The following is a 15,812-nucleotide window of genomic DNA, read 5'->3' as shown; positions in this document are numbered from 1 at the left end:
TTTCAGATAATTGCCTTAAAATTGCTAGATCAGAGAATATGAGTATGTCTATGGCTCTTTGTTGAACTTGCAAATAGTTTTCCCAAAGGATTATACTAATTTACACTTACACCAGCAAAGTTGGTCAAGTATTAGTTTCACTATGTCACCTTCTGGCCTGGAGAATCTTTCTTGTATGGTTGCAGAAAAACCAGTCTGCTTCTGACTTGAGAAAACAAGGCACCTCCACCAAATGGCCATAACAGCAAGCTATGTGCTGAGCCGTAATTCATTAATTTAATAAACAGATAAGTGTCTCCTATTTATCAGATATTGTAGATGGAAAAAAAAGTAAGACAGTCTGTACTGGTAAGAAATTTATAGCCTGCTGGAAGAGATAAGCTCACATTTATAGGGATCATGATAAGAGTTTATATATATCAGTTGGGAAAGAGTCAAGACCACCCAAGACTAATCTTGGGGATGGGCTGGTACCAGGAAAAGCCATGAAAAGCGCCATTAAAGCTTCTTCGCGTGAACAGGTGACACCCGAGCATGTTTGTACAGAGGCCAGGCGTCAGCAGCCGCAGGAGGTGCTCTGCTCTCTGGCTGGTGGGACTGAGGCCAGAGAGCCTTGTTCAGGCCCAGGAGGTGGGCAGAGGCAGGCTCCCCCGTGTGACACGTCTGCTCACTCTGCACATTTACCCCAGGGGACGGCCACGGTCCGTGCAGGCAACCCAGCGCCAACGGCCCCAGAAAAGTCATTTTTGATCGTTTCTGAGACAAAATTGGACATCCTTGGTTGCTCAGCCTCTCCTGCGCGTGTGTATTTCTGGAGGTTGTTAACTGACCATGCTGTTGAGAATTTGGAGGGAGGGACTTCCCTGGTGGTCCAGTGGTTAAGAATCCGCCTGCCAATACAAGGGACATGGGTTCGATTCCTGCTCTGGAAAACATCCCACGTACCTGGGGCAACTAAGTCCATGTACCACAACTACTGAGCCCGAGCTCTAGAGCCCGCGAACTGCAGCAAGAGAAGCCGTGGCAGTGAGGAGCCTGTGCGCCACAGCTGGGGGGGCTGTCCTAGTGGGGGGGCTGTCCTAGTGGGGGGGCTGTCCTAGTGGGGGGCTGTCCTAGTGGGGGGGCTGTCCTAGTGGGGAGCTGTCCTAGTGGGGGAGCTTTCCTAGTGGGGGAGCTGTCCTAGCGGGGGGGCTGTCCTAGCGGGGGAGCTGTCCTAGCGGGGGAGCTGTCCTAGTGGGGCGGCTGTCCTAGTGGGGGAGCTGTCCTAGTGGGGGGGCTGTCCTAGTGGGGCGGCTGTCCTAGTGGGGGAGCTGTCCTAGTGGGGGAGCTGTCCTAGTGGGGCGGCTGTCCTAGTGGGGGGCTGTCCTAGTGGGGGGGCTGTCCTAGTGGGGGGGCTGTCCTAGTGGGGGGGCTGTCCTAGTGGGGGGCTGTCCTAGTGGGGCGGCTGTCCTAGTGGGGGACCTGTCCTAGTGGGGCGGCTGTCCTAGTGGGGGAGCTGTCCTAGTGGGGCGGCTGTCCTAGTGGGGGGGCTGTCCTAGTGGGGGGGCTGTCCTATTGGGGGGGCTGTCTAGTAGGGGAGCTGTCCTAGTGGGGGGGCTGTCCTAGTGAGGGAGCTGTCCTAGTGGGGGGGCTGTACTAGTAGGGGAGCTGTCCTAGTGGGGGGGCTGTCCTAGTGGGGGGGCTGTCCTAGTGGGGGGCTGTCCTAGTGGGGGGGGCTGTCCTAGTGGGGCGGCTGTCCTAGTGGGGCGGCTGTCCTAGTGGGGGAGCTGTCCTAGTGGGGGAGCTGTCCTAGTGGGGGGGCTGTCCTAGTGGGGGAGCTGTCCTAGTAGAGGGGAGCTGTCCTGGCGGGGGAGCTGTCCTAGTGGGGGGGCTGTCCTAGTGGGTGAGCTGTACTAGTCGGTTAGCTATACTAGTAGGGGAGCTGTACTAGTCGGTTAGCTATACTAGTGGGGTAGCGGTACTAGTGGGGGAGCTGTCCTAGCCGGGGAGCTGTAGTAGTAGGGTAGCTGTACTAGTGGGGGAGCTGTACTAGTAGAGGGGAGCTCTGCTAGTGGGGGAGCTGTACTAGTGGGGGAGCTGTACTAGTAGGGGAGCTGTACTAGTCGGGGAGCTGTCCTAGTGGGGGAGCTGTCCTAGTGGGGGAGCTGTACTAGTAGAGGGGAGCTCTGCTAGTGGGGGAGCTGTACTAGTGGGGGAGCTGTACTAGTAGGGGAGCTGTACTAGTCGGGGAGCTCTCCTAGTGGGGGAGCTGTCCTAGTGGGGCGGCTGTCCTAGTGGGGGAGCTGTCCTAGTGGGGCGGCTGTCCTAGTGGGGGGGCTGTCCTAGTGGGGGGGCGGTCCTAGTGGGGGGGCTGTCCTAGTGGGGCGGCTGTCCTAGTCGGGGAGCTGTCCTATTGGGGGGGCTGTCCTATTGGGGGGGCTGTCTAGTGGGGGGGCTGTCCTATTGGGGGGGCTGTCTAGTAGGGGAGCTGTCCTAGTGGGGGGGCTGTCCTAGTGGGGGGGCTGTCCTAGTGGGGGGGCTGTCCTAGTGGGGGGGCTGTCCTAGTGAGGGGGGCTGTCCTAGTGGGGGGGCTGTCCTAGTGAGGGGGGCTGTCCTAGTGGGGGGGCTGTCCTAGTGGGGGGGCTGTCCTAGTGGGGCGGCTGTCCTAGTGGGGGAGCTGTCCTAGTGGGGCGGCTGTCCTAGTGGGGGAGCTGTCCTAGTAGAGGGGAGCTGTCCTAGCGGGGGAGCTGTCCTAGTGGGGGGGCTGTCCTAGTGGGGGAGCTGTACTAGTCAGTTAGCTATACTAGTAGGGGAGCTGTACTAGTCGGTTAGCTATACTAGTGGGGTAGCGGTACTAGTGGGGGAGCTGTCCTAGCCGGGGAGCTGTACTAGTAGGGTAGCTGTACTAGTGGGGGAGCTGTACTAGTAGAGGGGAGCTCTGCTAGTGGGGGAGCTGTACTAGTAGGGGAGCTGTACTAGTCGGGGAGCTGTCCTAGTGGGGGAGCTGTCCTAGTGGGGGGGCTGTCCTAGTGGGGGGGCTGTCCTAGTGGGGGGGCTGTCCTAGTGGGGGAGCTGTCCTAGTGGGGCGGCTGTCCTAGTAGGGGGGCTGTCCTAGTGGGGGGGCTGTCCTAGTGGGGGAGCTGTCCTAGTGGGGCGGCTGTCCTAGTGGGGCGGCTGTCCTAGTAGGGGGGCTGTCCTAGTGGGGGGGCTGTCCTAGTGGGGGAGCTGTCCTAGTGGGGCGGCTGTCCTAGTGGGGCGGCTGTCCTAGTGGGGGGGCTGTCCTAGTGGGGGAGCTGTCCTAGTGGGGGAGCTGTACTAGTGGGGCGGCTGTCCTAGTGGGGGAGCTGTGCTAGTAGAGGGGAGCTGTCCTAGCGGGGGAGCTGTCCTAGTGGGGGAGCTGTCCTAGCCGGGGAGCTGTACTAGTAGGGTAGCTGTACTAGTGGGGGAGCTGTACTAGTAGAGGGGAGCTCTGCTAGTGGGGGGGCTGTCCTAGTGGGGGGCTGTCCTAGTAGGGGAGCTGTACTAGTCGGGGAGCTGTCCTAGTGGGGGAGCTGTACTAGTAGAGGGGGCTCTGCTAGTGGGGGAGCTATACTAGTGGGGGAGCTATCCTAGTAGCTGGTTGCCACAACTAGAGAAAACTCTCAAAGCAACAAAGACCCGGCACAGCCATAAGATAAATAAATAAATAATCTTTGTTCTTTATTTTTTTTTTTAAAGAACTTAAAATTTTAGAAGAAAAATTGGGGGTGGGAAGCTGAAGTTAAGCGACCACCAGAGGCTACTCAGCTAGCTAATATCTCTCAGGCAGCACTTTCATTTCTAATCTCATGTACAGTTTAATAATTTAACAGATAATAGACTAACAGGTCAGTGGAAATGTTTACAGGGTATTTCAAAGCTGTTAATTTTTACCACTTGGACTTTTTTTTTTTTTTAATAGCTAGGGATAATAATTAGAGAGGGTGGAAAACAAAACCTATGTTTGATTTGGTGATTTGTCTGCCTCAAGTGGGAAGGACTGGGAAAGCAAAAAATTAGTCAAATGAAATTTTTCTCTTCAAGTAACTGTTGGGATTCCTTTCGGTTAATCTCTCGTTGCCAGACCCCCATTTTCTTTAAATACTTTATGTGTGAAAATTGCCACACAGTTGCTCCAGAACATTAAAATAGATGTGCCAAAGGGTGTAAATTTATTGTCAAAAAAAATTCCTTGTGTCTTAAAAAAAAAAAAAAGCCCAACAGCTTTCTTTTCCTTCTTCAGTGTATGTCACCGTACCCCCAATTTTGGATCTTCATCTCTCTCTGTATAGTATGATTCTCCAGCATTTTAAGTATATCTGAAATGCAAAAATTTGGGATTCATTCTTGAGCTTCAAACTGGTAAAATATTTAATAAAATATTAGCGGATGTACCATACTATGCCATAATCAGTGGTGTCGCCACTGAAGTGGAGCATTGGAGGTGAGTCACATATAACAGTTTTTGATGTAAAGATCCAGATGGAAAGAATCAGTGAGCAAAGTGTGATGACAGTGGGGCTCCTGGGCATCTAGAACCTGGGAGACAATGGAACACACTTGCTAAAAACCTGGACTCTGGAACCCAAGACCTGTTGGGAAGTCTTGGCTCCCAGTTGTCAAGTCACTTATCCACACCTCAGTCCCTTCATCTATAAAGCGAGAGTAATAACCTATTTCTCTGTTTACTGTGAGGATGAAATGAGATAAGGCATGAAGTGTTTAGAAAGGCACTGGCACACAGAGACTCAAGACATGAATTGCTTTTTACAGGAATCCTTCTCTTAATGAGCAGAATAAGTTGGCTCATTCTTTACAGAACACCTAGTGTGTGGAGCAGTGAACATGGACCATCTGATCTGGGGCGGGGAGCAGTCAGTTTATTTTTCAGGTTCTGGTATATATCAGAAAATCTTGGTCCAAAAGGCTGTGTAAGTTTTGCAGCTATTCTAGCATGGCAGAAATCAGACTTCAGCATTCCTGTGACATAGTCCTTGTTTCCCCTTGGTTTTTATTATGTCTTGTTCAGGTGTTTTATAGATGGGGGCAGAAGAGAGAGTGAGCAGCCTTCCTGTTTTCTTCTATTTACTCCTTTTCTACTCTGTTCCCTTTATACTCTCTCCCTTTCCCCATCCTTTATTTTGAAATCATATGAATGTGAACGGGGTACAACCCTTGGTTCATGGATCTGTTCTGTTGTTTTCCTGGAATGTACTTGACCCTGTTAGGAATCACACGTTGGGTGGGCTGTAGGAGGTGTTCAGAACAAAGCTGCCAGATGTGAGCCAGTCCCCAGAAAACACCTAGTCTGATGGGCCCACGCTGGCCTCCAGAGCTACCTTTGCGCCCCGCCCCCACCAGCTCTCCCCAGCTGTGTATCAGGAGTTGTTCAGTCGTGTCTGACTCTTTGTGACCCATGGACTGCCGCATGCCAGGCTCCCCTGTCCTTCACTGTCTCCTGGAGTTTGCTCAAATTCATGTCCATTGAGTCCGTGACGCTGTCTAACCTTATCTCATCCTCTGCCGCCCTCTTCTCCTTTTACCTTCAGCCTTTCCCACCATCAGGGTCTTTTCCAATGAGTCAGCTCTTCACATCAGGTGGCCAAAGTATTGGAGCTTCAGCATCCGTCCTTCTAATGAATATTCAGGGTTGATTTCCTTTAAGACTGACTGGTTTGATCTCCTTGCAGTCCAAGGGGCTCTCAGGAGTCTTCTCTAGCACCACAGTTTGAAAGCATGAATTCTTTGGTACTCAGCCTTCTTTATGGTCCAACTCTCGCATCCATACATGACTACTGGAAAAACCGTAGCTTTGGCTATATGGACCTTTCTTGACAAAGTGATGTGTCTGCTTTTTAACATGCTGTCTAGGTTTACCATAGCGTTCCTTCTAAGGAGCAAGCGTTGTTTAATTTTGTGGCTGCAGCCACTGTCCTCAGTGATTTTGGAGCCCAAAAAGAATAAAATCTGTCACTGCTTCCCCTTCTTCCCTTTCTGTTTGCCATGAAGTGATGGGACCGGTATCTGTAGTACCGGCTTTATATCCTGACGTCTTCCCTCCATCTGCCCGCTCCAAGATTTGGCAGACAGAGGATTCTTCCTGCTGCTTCATCTAGAGCAAAAATACATTTTTGGTAAGATTTGACACCCAACTTGTAGTAACCAAATGGGATTCTGCGTACAGCACCTTATTCAGTTCCGTACAAAGACGTTCCTCCCGTTAAGGGACTGAGAAGCTCAGTCTTTTATCCAGAGCCATGAATTTGAGCAGGGAGTGTGTATTCACTTGTTTTGACTGATTCCTACTAGTTGGCTCACCTGAAATCTGATCCTGGACTATTTCTTCAATGTCAGGCCCCTAAGTAGAGCGCATAAAGCCCTTTGTGATCCGCTCCCCTCTGCTTTCCTACCCCCGCCCACCCCAGCGTCCCGTTTTTGCCACACACACCCTTCATTCCTGCCACACCCGACTGCTTTTAGCACCTCCGACGTCTCTTCCCCCGCGTGCCCTCCCTTCCCTGTGTCAGCGTTCTTATTTCTAGACTATCTCCTGGAGGTCACCTGTCCTTGGGAGTATTCTCTGCCACCCCGCCACCCTCACTCACACTGTGAGTTATCGCTCCTCTCCTGGGCTCCCTTACAGACAGCACCGGTTGCAGTTTGTCTGACAAGGACTGCGTCTTGTTTATAACTGTCATTCTTTTCACATAGTAGAGGGCAGTTCCTGGCACATAGCAGGTGTATAATAAATGTTTACCTGAACAGCTTGATGACTTTTTCCAAAAGGAGTATACCTATGAAACCAGTATCCAGGTCAGGAAATAAAAGGTGACCAGAAGCCCCCTCCCAGCTCCCCTCCTCCACACACACACATCCCTGCCCTACACATACTTCTTCCCAGGCTTCTGACACTCCAGATTAGTCATGCCTCTTTCAGGCCCTGTGTACATAGAATTACATGTGTTGCATGAGAGACTCATCCGTGCGGTTGCATATAGTTGTAGTTGATCTCTTCTAGTGGCTGTGTAGTATTCCAACAGGCTACACATTTTTAATCTGTTCTATTATAGGTGAACTTCTGGGCTCTTTTCCAGTTGGGAGCTGTTTTGACTGGTTCCTCATTCTTTGGTATTAGCCTCACGGTACTCCATCCATGTGAATGTACAGTAATTCAAGCAGTCTCCTTTCGATCTACTTTGGGTGGACATTTAGTTTTTTTCTGATGTCTTCCTATTACAAATAATGTGGCACAAGGTTTTGAATAAATTTGTGCAGTATGTTAAGGACCATTACAAAACCAAGCAACTTAGTGGGGACCAAGAGTAAGTGAAAGTCTCTCCGTCGTGTCTGACTCTTTGCTACACAGTCCATGGACTTCTCCTCAGGCCAGAATACTAGAGTGGGTAGCCGTTCCCTTCTCCAGGGGATCTTCCCAACCCAGGGATTGAACCCAGGTCTCCTGCATTGCAGGCGAATTCTTTACCAGCTTAGAGCTGCCAGGAGCGAGAACCAGAGAACGTTTTTAGTAAATGTGATCTGTTTGGCAGCTCTGCTTGGTTGGTACAAAGAAATTGCTGAACTTTTCATGAACACGTTCGTGTAAATGAAGCTGGTTAGCTCAAAACATTTTGAGTTCCTCTCATAGCAGAGTAGGGCGCTAATACAAGAGAAAAGCTTGAAACCCCATATCCATGCACAGCTGAGTTCAGAAGGCTCCATTGTTCGTTGTCCTAACTTAGATATTCATGTATTCAAGTACTTACTGTGCATCCTCTTCTGTGTTCCAGACACACTGTTCCAGCCACCGGGGGCATAGGTCCTGCCCTCACCCAGCTCACGTTCTAGAGGGCGGTAACAGGACAGATTAAGAAAAGGTGTCATGTGTTAAATAAAAGAGTAAAGCCAGAAAGGACTGGGGGGTGTGCATACACACATGTGTTGGTTGTTGGCATTGAGACACAGATTTTAAAGGGTAGTCAAGAAAGGGCTTTCTTAATTCTGTTTACCTTACCCAGCCGGATGTAACACACTTTAAGGATACACATGTTTAGGTTAAAATTATGAGCTCTTTAAGTATATAGACTCCTCTAATTGTGTCAATTCCTCTTGGGTTCATTGTGTCAATTTATCTTGCTTTTAAGCCAAAATGTCAGATTTCATTATCTAGTGAGGAATTTTTTATGAGTCCGAGTCATTTATTAACCTGTGTGTTCAAGTGAAAACGGTGTTCCCCGACTCCTAAGGAAGTGGAGGCTTCCTGGAATCCTGATGGAGGGAGCAGAGGATGCCTTTCCATTAGGATGCCCACTGCTCTGCTCCCGGAAGCTCTCCAGTTAAAGCCATGGCCCAAGGCTGCCTCCGTGGGCACCTGGATGGAAATTTCCGATCATGTAAACCTGAAAGGGGCTTATCTCTCATCTGAATTATGATCACGGGAGATCCCTCAATCTAGAATCGGGGGCAGGACAGTAATTTCCATTTCTCATGAAAGTGTAAAAAAGCTACAAGTAAGCCTGAATTTGTAGTAAACGTTGTTTTAGCATGTATCAAAGGGCAAGGGGGCTGCTCTGGGCAATGGTGGATTAGGTAATTCAGCATCTCTGTTGTAGGCTTTCTTTGGCCCTGAGCTGTTGCGTGTTTGCATCTCCAAGAGGAGGCAAGAGTTGACAGCGCTTTGGTAACAGATGGCTCTGGGCCCATCAGACTGCACCTGGCCCGCTGTCGGCATGGGCCACACTCTTTGTCAAGTGTGGACTGCTGGGCTGAAATCCAGAGCAGCCCAGGACAGTGACTGAAGTCATGGTGATTCCAGGAAGAGGGGGTGGGGCGGTTAACGGAGGAAGCGGGGGCTGTTTAGCATGAGGTTGCAGGTTAGGCGGGGTGGGTGTGAGGTTGGTTGACAATGTCTCTTCCAATATCTGAAGGGTAGGAAAGGAAGTTGACTCTTCTGTCAGGGGGCAGGATGAGAACCTGTGCTTAAAAGTGACTGGAAAACATTTTAGACCCAATCCAAAGTAGAGGTTTTTTTTTTCTGAAGACGGCTCTACTGTACAGACTGACTCTGCATTCTTGGAAGGCACAGTTTTTGGGTGGCGGTGTCTGAGGAGGTATTGAAAAAAGTGTTCTTTAAAATCCCATCCAACCCTGAGTCTATGAGTCTGTGATTATTTTCTTTGGCAAAAATTTGCTTCCTCGGGCTTTTTTTTTCTCTCAGTCTTTTGCTAATTCCTGTGGAGAGTTTACAAAAGCATTAATAATATGTGGTTTGTGTAATTTGTTAATTGAACGACAAGACGAACACATGAGACAGTTGTTAGCAAACTAAGACAAAATATAAACAAAAGGCACATTTTTGAATACCACAGAAATCCTAGAAGGGGAAGACTGGAGAAGTATCTGCACTGGGGTTTGAAGGATTAATGAGATTCGCAGGGCAGCAGGGAGAGCAGAAGCCCAGGCACGAAGGCCAGAGATGCAGAAGGCTTTTGAGGAGGATATATCTGTACATCTGTAATTACGAAAGACCTGCCCGGCACCTTTGTGTAGGAGATAAAGACTTGAGCGCCATCTTCTTAAGAGCAATCGTTTAAGTCGTGTGGGTGTGAAATCTCTGAAGAACTGGTGGCTAGAACACGGATGAGCAAGTTCTTAAGCTTAGCGGTTAGAGCTTAGAGCGCCTGGTTCAGATCCATCCCTGTGACCTGGGAGAAGCAAGGTGGAGAAACCAAAGCCTAGAAGGCAGCCCTGAGTTGGATGGTATTACTTGCCTCTTAGGTTATGAGGATTAAGTGAGATAAAGAATTAAGTGCTCAATATATGTGTTACTCACTATTACTGATTACGTAGCTGAAGTTCCCTGAAGGGGTGCTTCTGGAAACATGCTCCTGCCCAGCCACACTGGTGTCACCTGTGAGCTTGTTCCAAGTGCAAGTTCATGGGCGCCACTCAGACTTCGTGAATTAGGGTCACAAGGGGGTGTAGAACGAGCTCTCCAGGCGATAGGCAGGGAAATGTTTGCGAACAGCCCTAGGGGAATCCTACAGAACTAAGAAAGGGAGAGAGTTTTTTTTCCTCTCATTTATTTATTTTTAATTGAAGGATAATTATGATGTTGTATTGGTTTCTGCCATACATCAACTTGGATCAGTCATAGGTCTAGAGTTTTTTTAAAGAGGGGCTAACAACAGTGTCCTTCACAGTGGAAAGGATAAAAAGCTCAGAGAAGATGAAATTTGGGGGGAAAAGAGGTAGTGTGTATTTTTTGCAGTGTTTGACAGCTTTACACACAGTGTTCAATAAATATTTGTCTTTATATTATTGAAGACAGCTGGTTTAATAGTATGCTGGGGATGGAAGGAAGATTTAGTGTAATATATATGATATACATAATATATAGCCTAAGTGATTTAAAAAAAAAAATACTGCAGAACCACGTGAGAAATACGATGTTGGATGAAGTTTAAATCTTAGGTTTAACTGCCTCCCTACTGTGACCAGGCAAGCTGCTCTCTGTTGTAAATAGAAAGTGAGATGCTGCTCTTGTTTTCCGAGGCTTCACAACATTATACTTTCTTTAAGGACTTGAAGCTGTTCCTCTCCCCCCACCACCCCGGTAACTTTATTATGCTACAGAGAGTTAACCCTGTGTCTGATCTCTCTGGCCACGCCAAGAGTTAGGCATGCCCTTGTCTTCGGGTCACTGCCAGGCCTAATCTGAAACTGCCCCCTCATTTCTGAATATTGACTTCTTTTGTTAATTATTTGACGGCTCTGGGTTTACCTTAGAGAAGATCTGAAAGCTTCTATGTCCCCGGTTAACGAGGGCCACCTGGGGTTCCCCCACTAAGCCTCGTGCCAGTTGACCTGTCCCTGTCCCCACCCCCCATCGCCAGCACAAGCACCAAACACAGTAGCTGGAAATAAATTGACTTCTAAGCTTCATCCATTTAGTCCTTATTTACTGCCCATTATGTGCAGGACACTGTGATAATAATGAGACAGTGTCCACAAAATGTGTCTTGCCGAAGAGCCAGGACCGCCCGAGGCTGTGTGGATTGAGTCTGGAGGAGAGGCCGGGGCTGTCTGTTGCGTACTTGCCTGGAGCCTGGTTGGAGGTCAGCCAAGTGTTCAGCCGATCCCGAGCACACACCAGAGTCCAGACCTAGAAACGTGCCGTCCCCTCAGACAGCCCCTCTCCCAGTGACTGGTGAGGGAAACGTGAGTAAATTAGAACGGCTGGTGAAGAAGCTATGTTTGTAAACCTGACAGTTTCTTTCAAATACGTAGCATTTGAGATTGCAGCCGGAGTACAGGAATTATACTGCTGCTGCTGCTGAGTCGCTCAGTCGTGTCCGACTCTGCAACCCCACAGACGGCAGCCCACCAGGCTCCCCCGCCCCTGGGATTCTCCAGGCAAGAACACTGGAGTGGGTTGCCATTGCCTTCTCTGACAGGAATTATACTAGAGTTAGGCTAACTTCATGCTGTAGAGAGACTTCAGGAAAACCCGAGGGGAGATCACTTTCCAAAGATGATGGTGATTGGGCAGTTAATCTGTTGAGTATATTTTTTTGTTTGTTTTGCTTTGTTTTTATTGAGCTATAACTTGCATATAACATTATTTTAGTTTCAGGTGCACATCATAATGGTTGGATGTTTGTATGTATAGTGAAGAGAATCTGTTTTAATTGACACCCGGATCAAGCCAGTTGCTCCTTTTCCATTGCCCTGAACTTCGGGGCTTAGGCGGATGGATAGTGAGGACTGCTCGCATTTCATTATCTTCTTCTCTCTCTCCAAATAGTACCAAAAAGAAAAAGGTAGCTGGAACCTTCATCACCCCTTTTAAAAGATAGCCAGGACCAGACCTACATCTAGGTGATTCCAGAAGGCAGGGCAGTTGGTGGTCTCCTTTCTCTGAGGATAACCACTGAGTCTGAGAATGTGAATTTTAAAAGAGCAGAGATCTTTTTCAAAATGTTTTAATTGATCCAAAAGTTCTCTCTGATCATATCAGGGCTAGAATATTGCTTGGGTATTTGAAGATCAGGTAGAATATAATTTTTTAAAGCTGTCGAATATGGATAGATATTCCCCTCAGTCCTACTAGCTACCCAAGAGGAAGATCAGTGTCCTGAAAACTTAGAACCCAGTATGGAAGAGAGACGTTATGGCCTTGTAGAACCTTAGCGCCTAAAGACTTTTCAAAAAGAAAAGGGGGAAAAAAGGAAAGAAACTCAGAGGAATGTGGGTTTTTTGTGTGTTTTCTGTTACTGACTGCTTCTGAATTAACCCCTTTTCCGTCCCCTTCTGTTTCTGCAGTGAACACCTACCTCTTCATGATGCAGGCCCAGGGCATCCTCATTCGGGACAACATGAGAACCATCGGCGCGCAGGTTTACGAGCAGGTGGTTCGGAGCGCCTATGCCAAGAGAAACAGCAGTGTGAATGACTCAGGTACATTTTTAGTAAAGAGGGGGTCTGCTCAGAATGTCTCCTCCCAGAAGAGGGAGATGTGCTTCGAATAATTCTCTTCGATGGAAAAAACGTGCATTGTGGAGGAGGAAAGGTTTGACTGAATCTTAGGTTGTCATCAAAAGAAGCTCTTGCCAAAGGAATCCTTGTTTGATCTGTGGACAGTATGTTCAGGGTGACCGGTTGATCCCACTTTCAATTCATGAAGAGTATCTTTCAAGAGCCCCCTTTTTGCATAGTTGCCCTAAGTAGGCAGATTAAGCATGTGTGTCTTTAGGACACCAGAAAGGCAGGAGCACCAGAAACATTTTGAAAATAATTTTATTTCAAAAAATACGTCCATACAGTGAGGAAAATATAGGCTGGTTGGACTTGACCTGCACTTATTTTATGGGTTAACACTCTGCGGTTCGTTAGTTTTGTTTTCTGCGTTCCATGTGGTAGTGGTGGGCCCACGGGGCTTTCAAAGCTAATCTGGTCCTGGCGGCCACACAGGAAGAATTGCACCATCTCGTCCCTTCCGTCAGATGCTGCTTGAGCTTGGCCAGCCCAGTAGGCCTGGTTCACCTTGTTGTGTCTAAATGCTTTAGTTGAAACGTAATAAACTTCCATTTCGTAATCATCAGGCAGTCTGGGACAGTTTCCACAGATTACGAAAGCGACTTCAGGAAGAGAAATTGAACGGATCACCTAGTTTGCCTTCCTCAGTCAGGTGTGATTTTCACCCGGTGGTTGAATGCCAGTTGCATGCCCGTGTTTGGTGGTCAGACTCATTTAGCTTTGAAGAAGGCTTTTCAGATTATTCAACTTAGCAGCAGTGATGGACCCCAGACTGGACATTTCCGCCTCAGTTTTTGGAACTTGGTCCTGTAGCTTTTATTATCTTTTAAGCGCTAATTATGTAACGAGAGAAAAAGAGCACCAAGGTTAGATGGCTTGCCTAACATTGTATTGTTAGAACTTGATCCTGAATTGTGGGTTTGACTTTAGCTATTTTTTACAGAAGACTATCCATAGCAAGTTCTTTTTGAGAGAAAGCTGTCTTTTTTTATGTCTGTCTTTTTAACTCTTCCAAAAATTGAACAGAGGAAGTATTTCTAGATGGTTAAATGGGTCTGTCGTGAAGCATATACAATCTCCAGCCAGGGATGGTTTTTATTTAGAAAACGGATTTTGAAATTTCAGTTTACTTTGAATTCATGATATACCTCTTATTTCTTTAACTGAGGACTAGTGTGCTTTCCCTGTGGCTTCTCACTGATCTCACTCAAGCCTAGAATTATAAAATACATACGTTTTTAAAAACACTTTCCTCCAACTCCTCAACCCTTTGTTCCTCTCTAGTAAGTTGTAAGATTATCCGGAACTCACTGCTGAATGTGAAGTTGCTTTGCAAATGTTGCAAATGAGAATTCTTCTGTGGTGTTGGGATCTCAAGAGGAAGCACTACCTCTGAAAGGGAAGTTAAATCCTGAGAAGAACTGACCATGTCCTAATGTATCAGTCTGCCCCGCTGACCAGTTTAGCAGTAACCAAGCACCGCAGTTAGCAAACTGATAAGCTTCGATACTTGCTTTCTTCTTGCATGCATACTAAGTCGCTTCAGATATGTCTGACTCTTTGCGACCCCATGGACTCTAGCCCACCAGGCTCCTCTGTCCATGGGGATTCTCCAGGCAAGGATACTGGAGTGGGTTGCCATGCCCTCCTCCAGGGGGTCTTCCCAACTGAGGGATCCAACCTGTGGTTCTTAGGTCTCCTACACTGGCAGGTGGATTCTTTACCACTAACAACCACCTGGGAAGCCCTCCTTTCTTCTTAAAAGTTTGCAAAGAGCTTGCCATCAACTTTTCAGACCTTTGCAGCCACATTGTGGCCTGACAGGACAAATGGCCTGAGGCTTGCCCCATGCCTGGAAGAGGAGTCACTGTAGCTCCTGAAGTCAAGGGGAAAGGTGAGTACAGTTCATCATTTATGGCAGTCAATTTGAAAAGGATCCTACACGCATCGTCTCACTTGACTTGGGTGTGGTTCCGTTGGGTAGGCAGGATTTTACTTCCATTTTTTACATGTACGTGTAATTAATCTTGCGAGTGTTGGCATGGTTTGGTCATGTGACTTTCCCTAAATCCCGCCCCAAACCTGCTTCTGGTTGTGTGATGACTTTTTTGACTGAAGGATGAAGCCATTCAAAGCTCTTTCCCCCTGTGTCACTCTGGATAACGAAGCATGTACCCCGTCCTGACCTTTACCCCGTCCGAGTATTCAGGCTTCCAAGGGCAGAGCATGCTGGGGCTTCTCGCTGGGCCATTGACGTGCTGGTCTGTTTTCTCTCCAAGTTAGAGGATGTGTTAGCAGGTCTCTGTCCCCCTGCCAATGCCAGTCTTGCAACACAAGCTCACGTTAATTCCCTGAGGGGTCGTCATCCTAGAAGCTGAGCGGAGAGTGAGCGAGCCTCTTGGAAGGCTTATCCAGGGACCCATTATTATTTGAATTTGCATGTGTTTATCTTCAAATTATCACCCACTAAAATAATTCTTCCCAGCATCACTTGGGTCAAACTGGTTAATCATCCATTTTGAGTTTAACATGTCTCTTTTTCTTGTAAATTGTAAGTCTTTTTCGTTGGGAACCTGCTCATGATGGGGTTCACACTTTGTTTGCGTTATCCATGGGCTCCTCACGAGAGCTCAGGAAGATAACTGCCGTGTCCCCATTTTAGGGGCAAAGGGATCAGGGCACACTCGGACTCTGCACTGTGGCGGGCTTGGCACTTGCTGACCTCTGGACCCCAGCAGCGCCCTCCTTGCCTGTGTTGTCTTTGGACCCCCATGCCTGGTACCTGCCTCGCACACAGGAGGCACAGACTAAATGATTTTTGAGTGCACGAGTGGGTAGATTTAACAAGGAAACCCACCTTTAAGTGTTGTAACCTAGATCTGAGATTACCATCTTGATTCGCTTCTGTGTTATTGGCACTTGGTGACTAAGTGTTGAAGAGGAAACATTTCATTGGAGGTTATCCAGTAAAAGCCAACTCTTTTTTTAAATTCATTTCAAAGTAGTTTTCTGCCTAGCACAGTCAGAGAGAGCGTTTGGGACCTAAAGTTGCTGAGATAGCCAGATGACCATCACTGCTGACCCAGCCACTCTCGCCAGGAGCTTGGTGAGAGTAGCCTGGCTGAGATAGTTCGTGAACTGTGTTGACCCACCCTGAAAAAAGTGCTGTTGAACACATCCACGTTCAGAGATCTTCAGGAGGCCAAGTGTGGCTGAAAAGCTTAGTGTATCGTTGAAGTAATGCCGGCTATCTTCACCCTTGAAAGCAAACAAGGCTACTG

At 48.1% G+C, this 15,812-nt stretch overlaps 1 protein-coding gene across 1 annotated transcript in view; it reads left to right on the top strand.

Moving 5' to 3' along the window:
- The window catches only part of B4GALT5 (beta-1,4-galactosyltransferase 5), a 73,973-nt gene that overhangs the window by 41,387 nt on the left and 16,774 nt on the right, over positions 1 to 15,812 (top strand). The window contains exon 2 of the mRNA XM_043883316.1: positions 12,319 to 12,453. Coding sequence (XP_043739251.1) covers positions 12,319 to 12,453 — 135 coding nt within the window. The remainder of the gene's footprint in view (positions 1 to 12,318; positions 12,454 to 15,812) is intronic.

Source organism: Cervus elaphus, chromosome 23 (assembly GCF_910594005.1).
Source record: "Cervus elaphus chromosome 23, mCerEla1.1, whole genome shotgun sequence".
Classification (NCBI taxonomy): domain Eukaryota; kingdom Metazoa; phylum Chordata; class Mammalia; order Artiodactyla; family Cervidae; genus Cervus; species Cervus elaphus.
The sequence above is the reverse complement of the archived record's forward strand: the minus strand, read 5'-3'. Positions and strand labels throughout refer to the sequence as shown.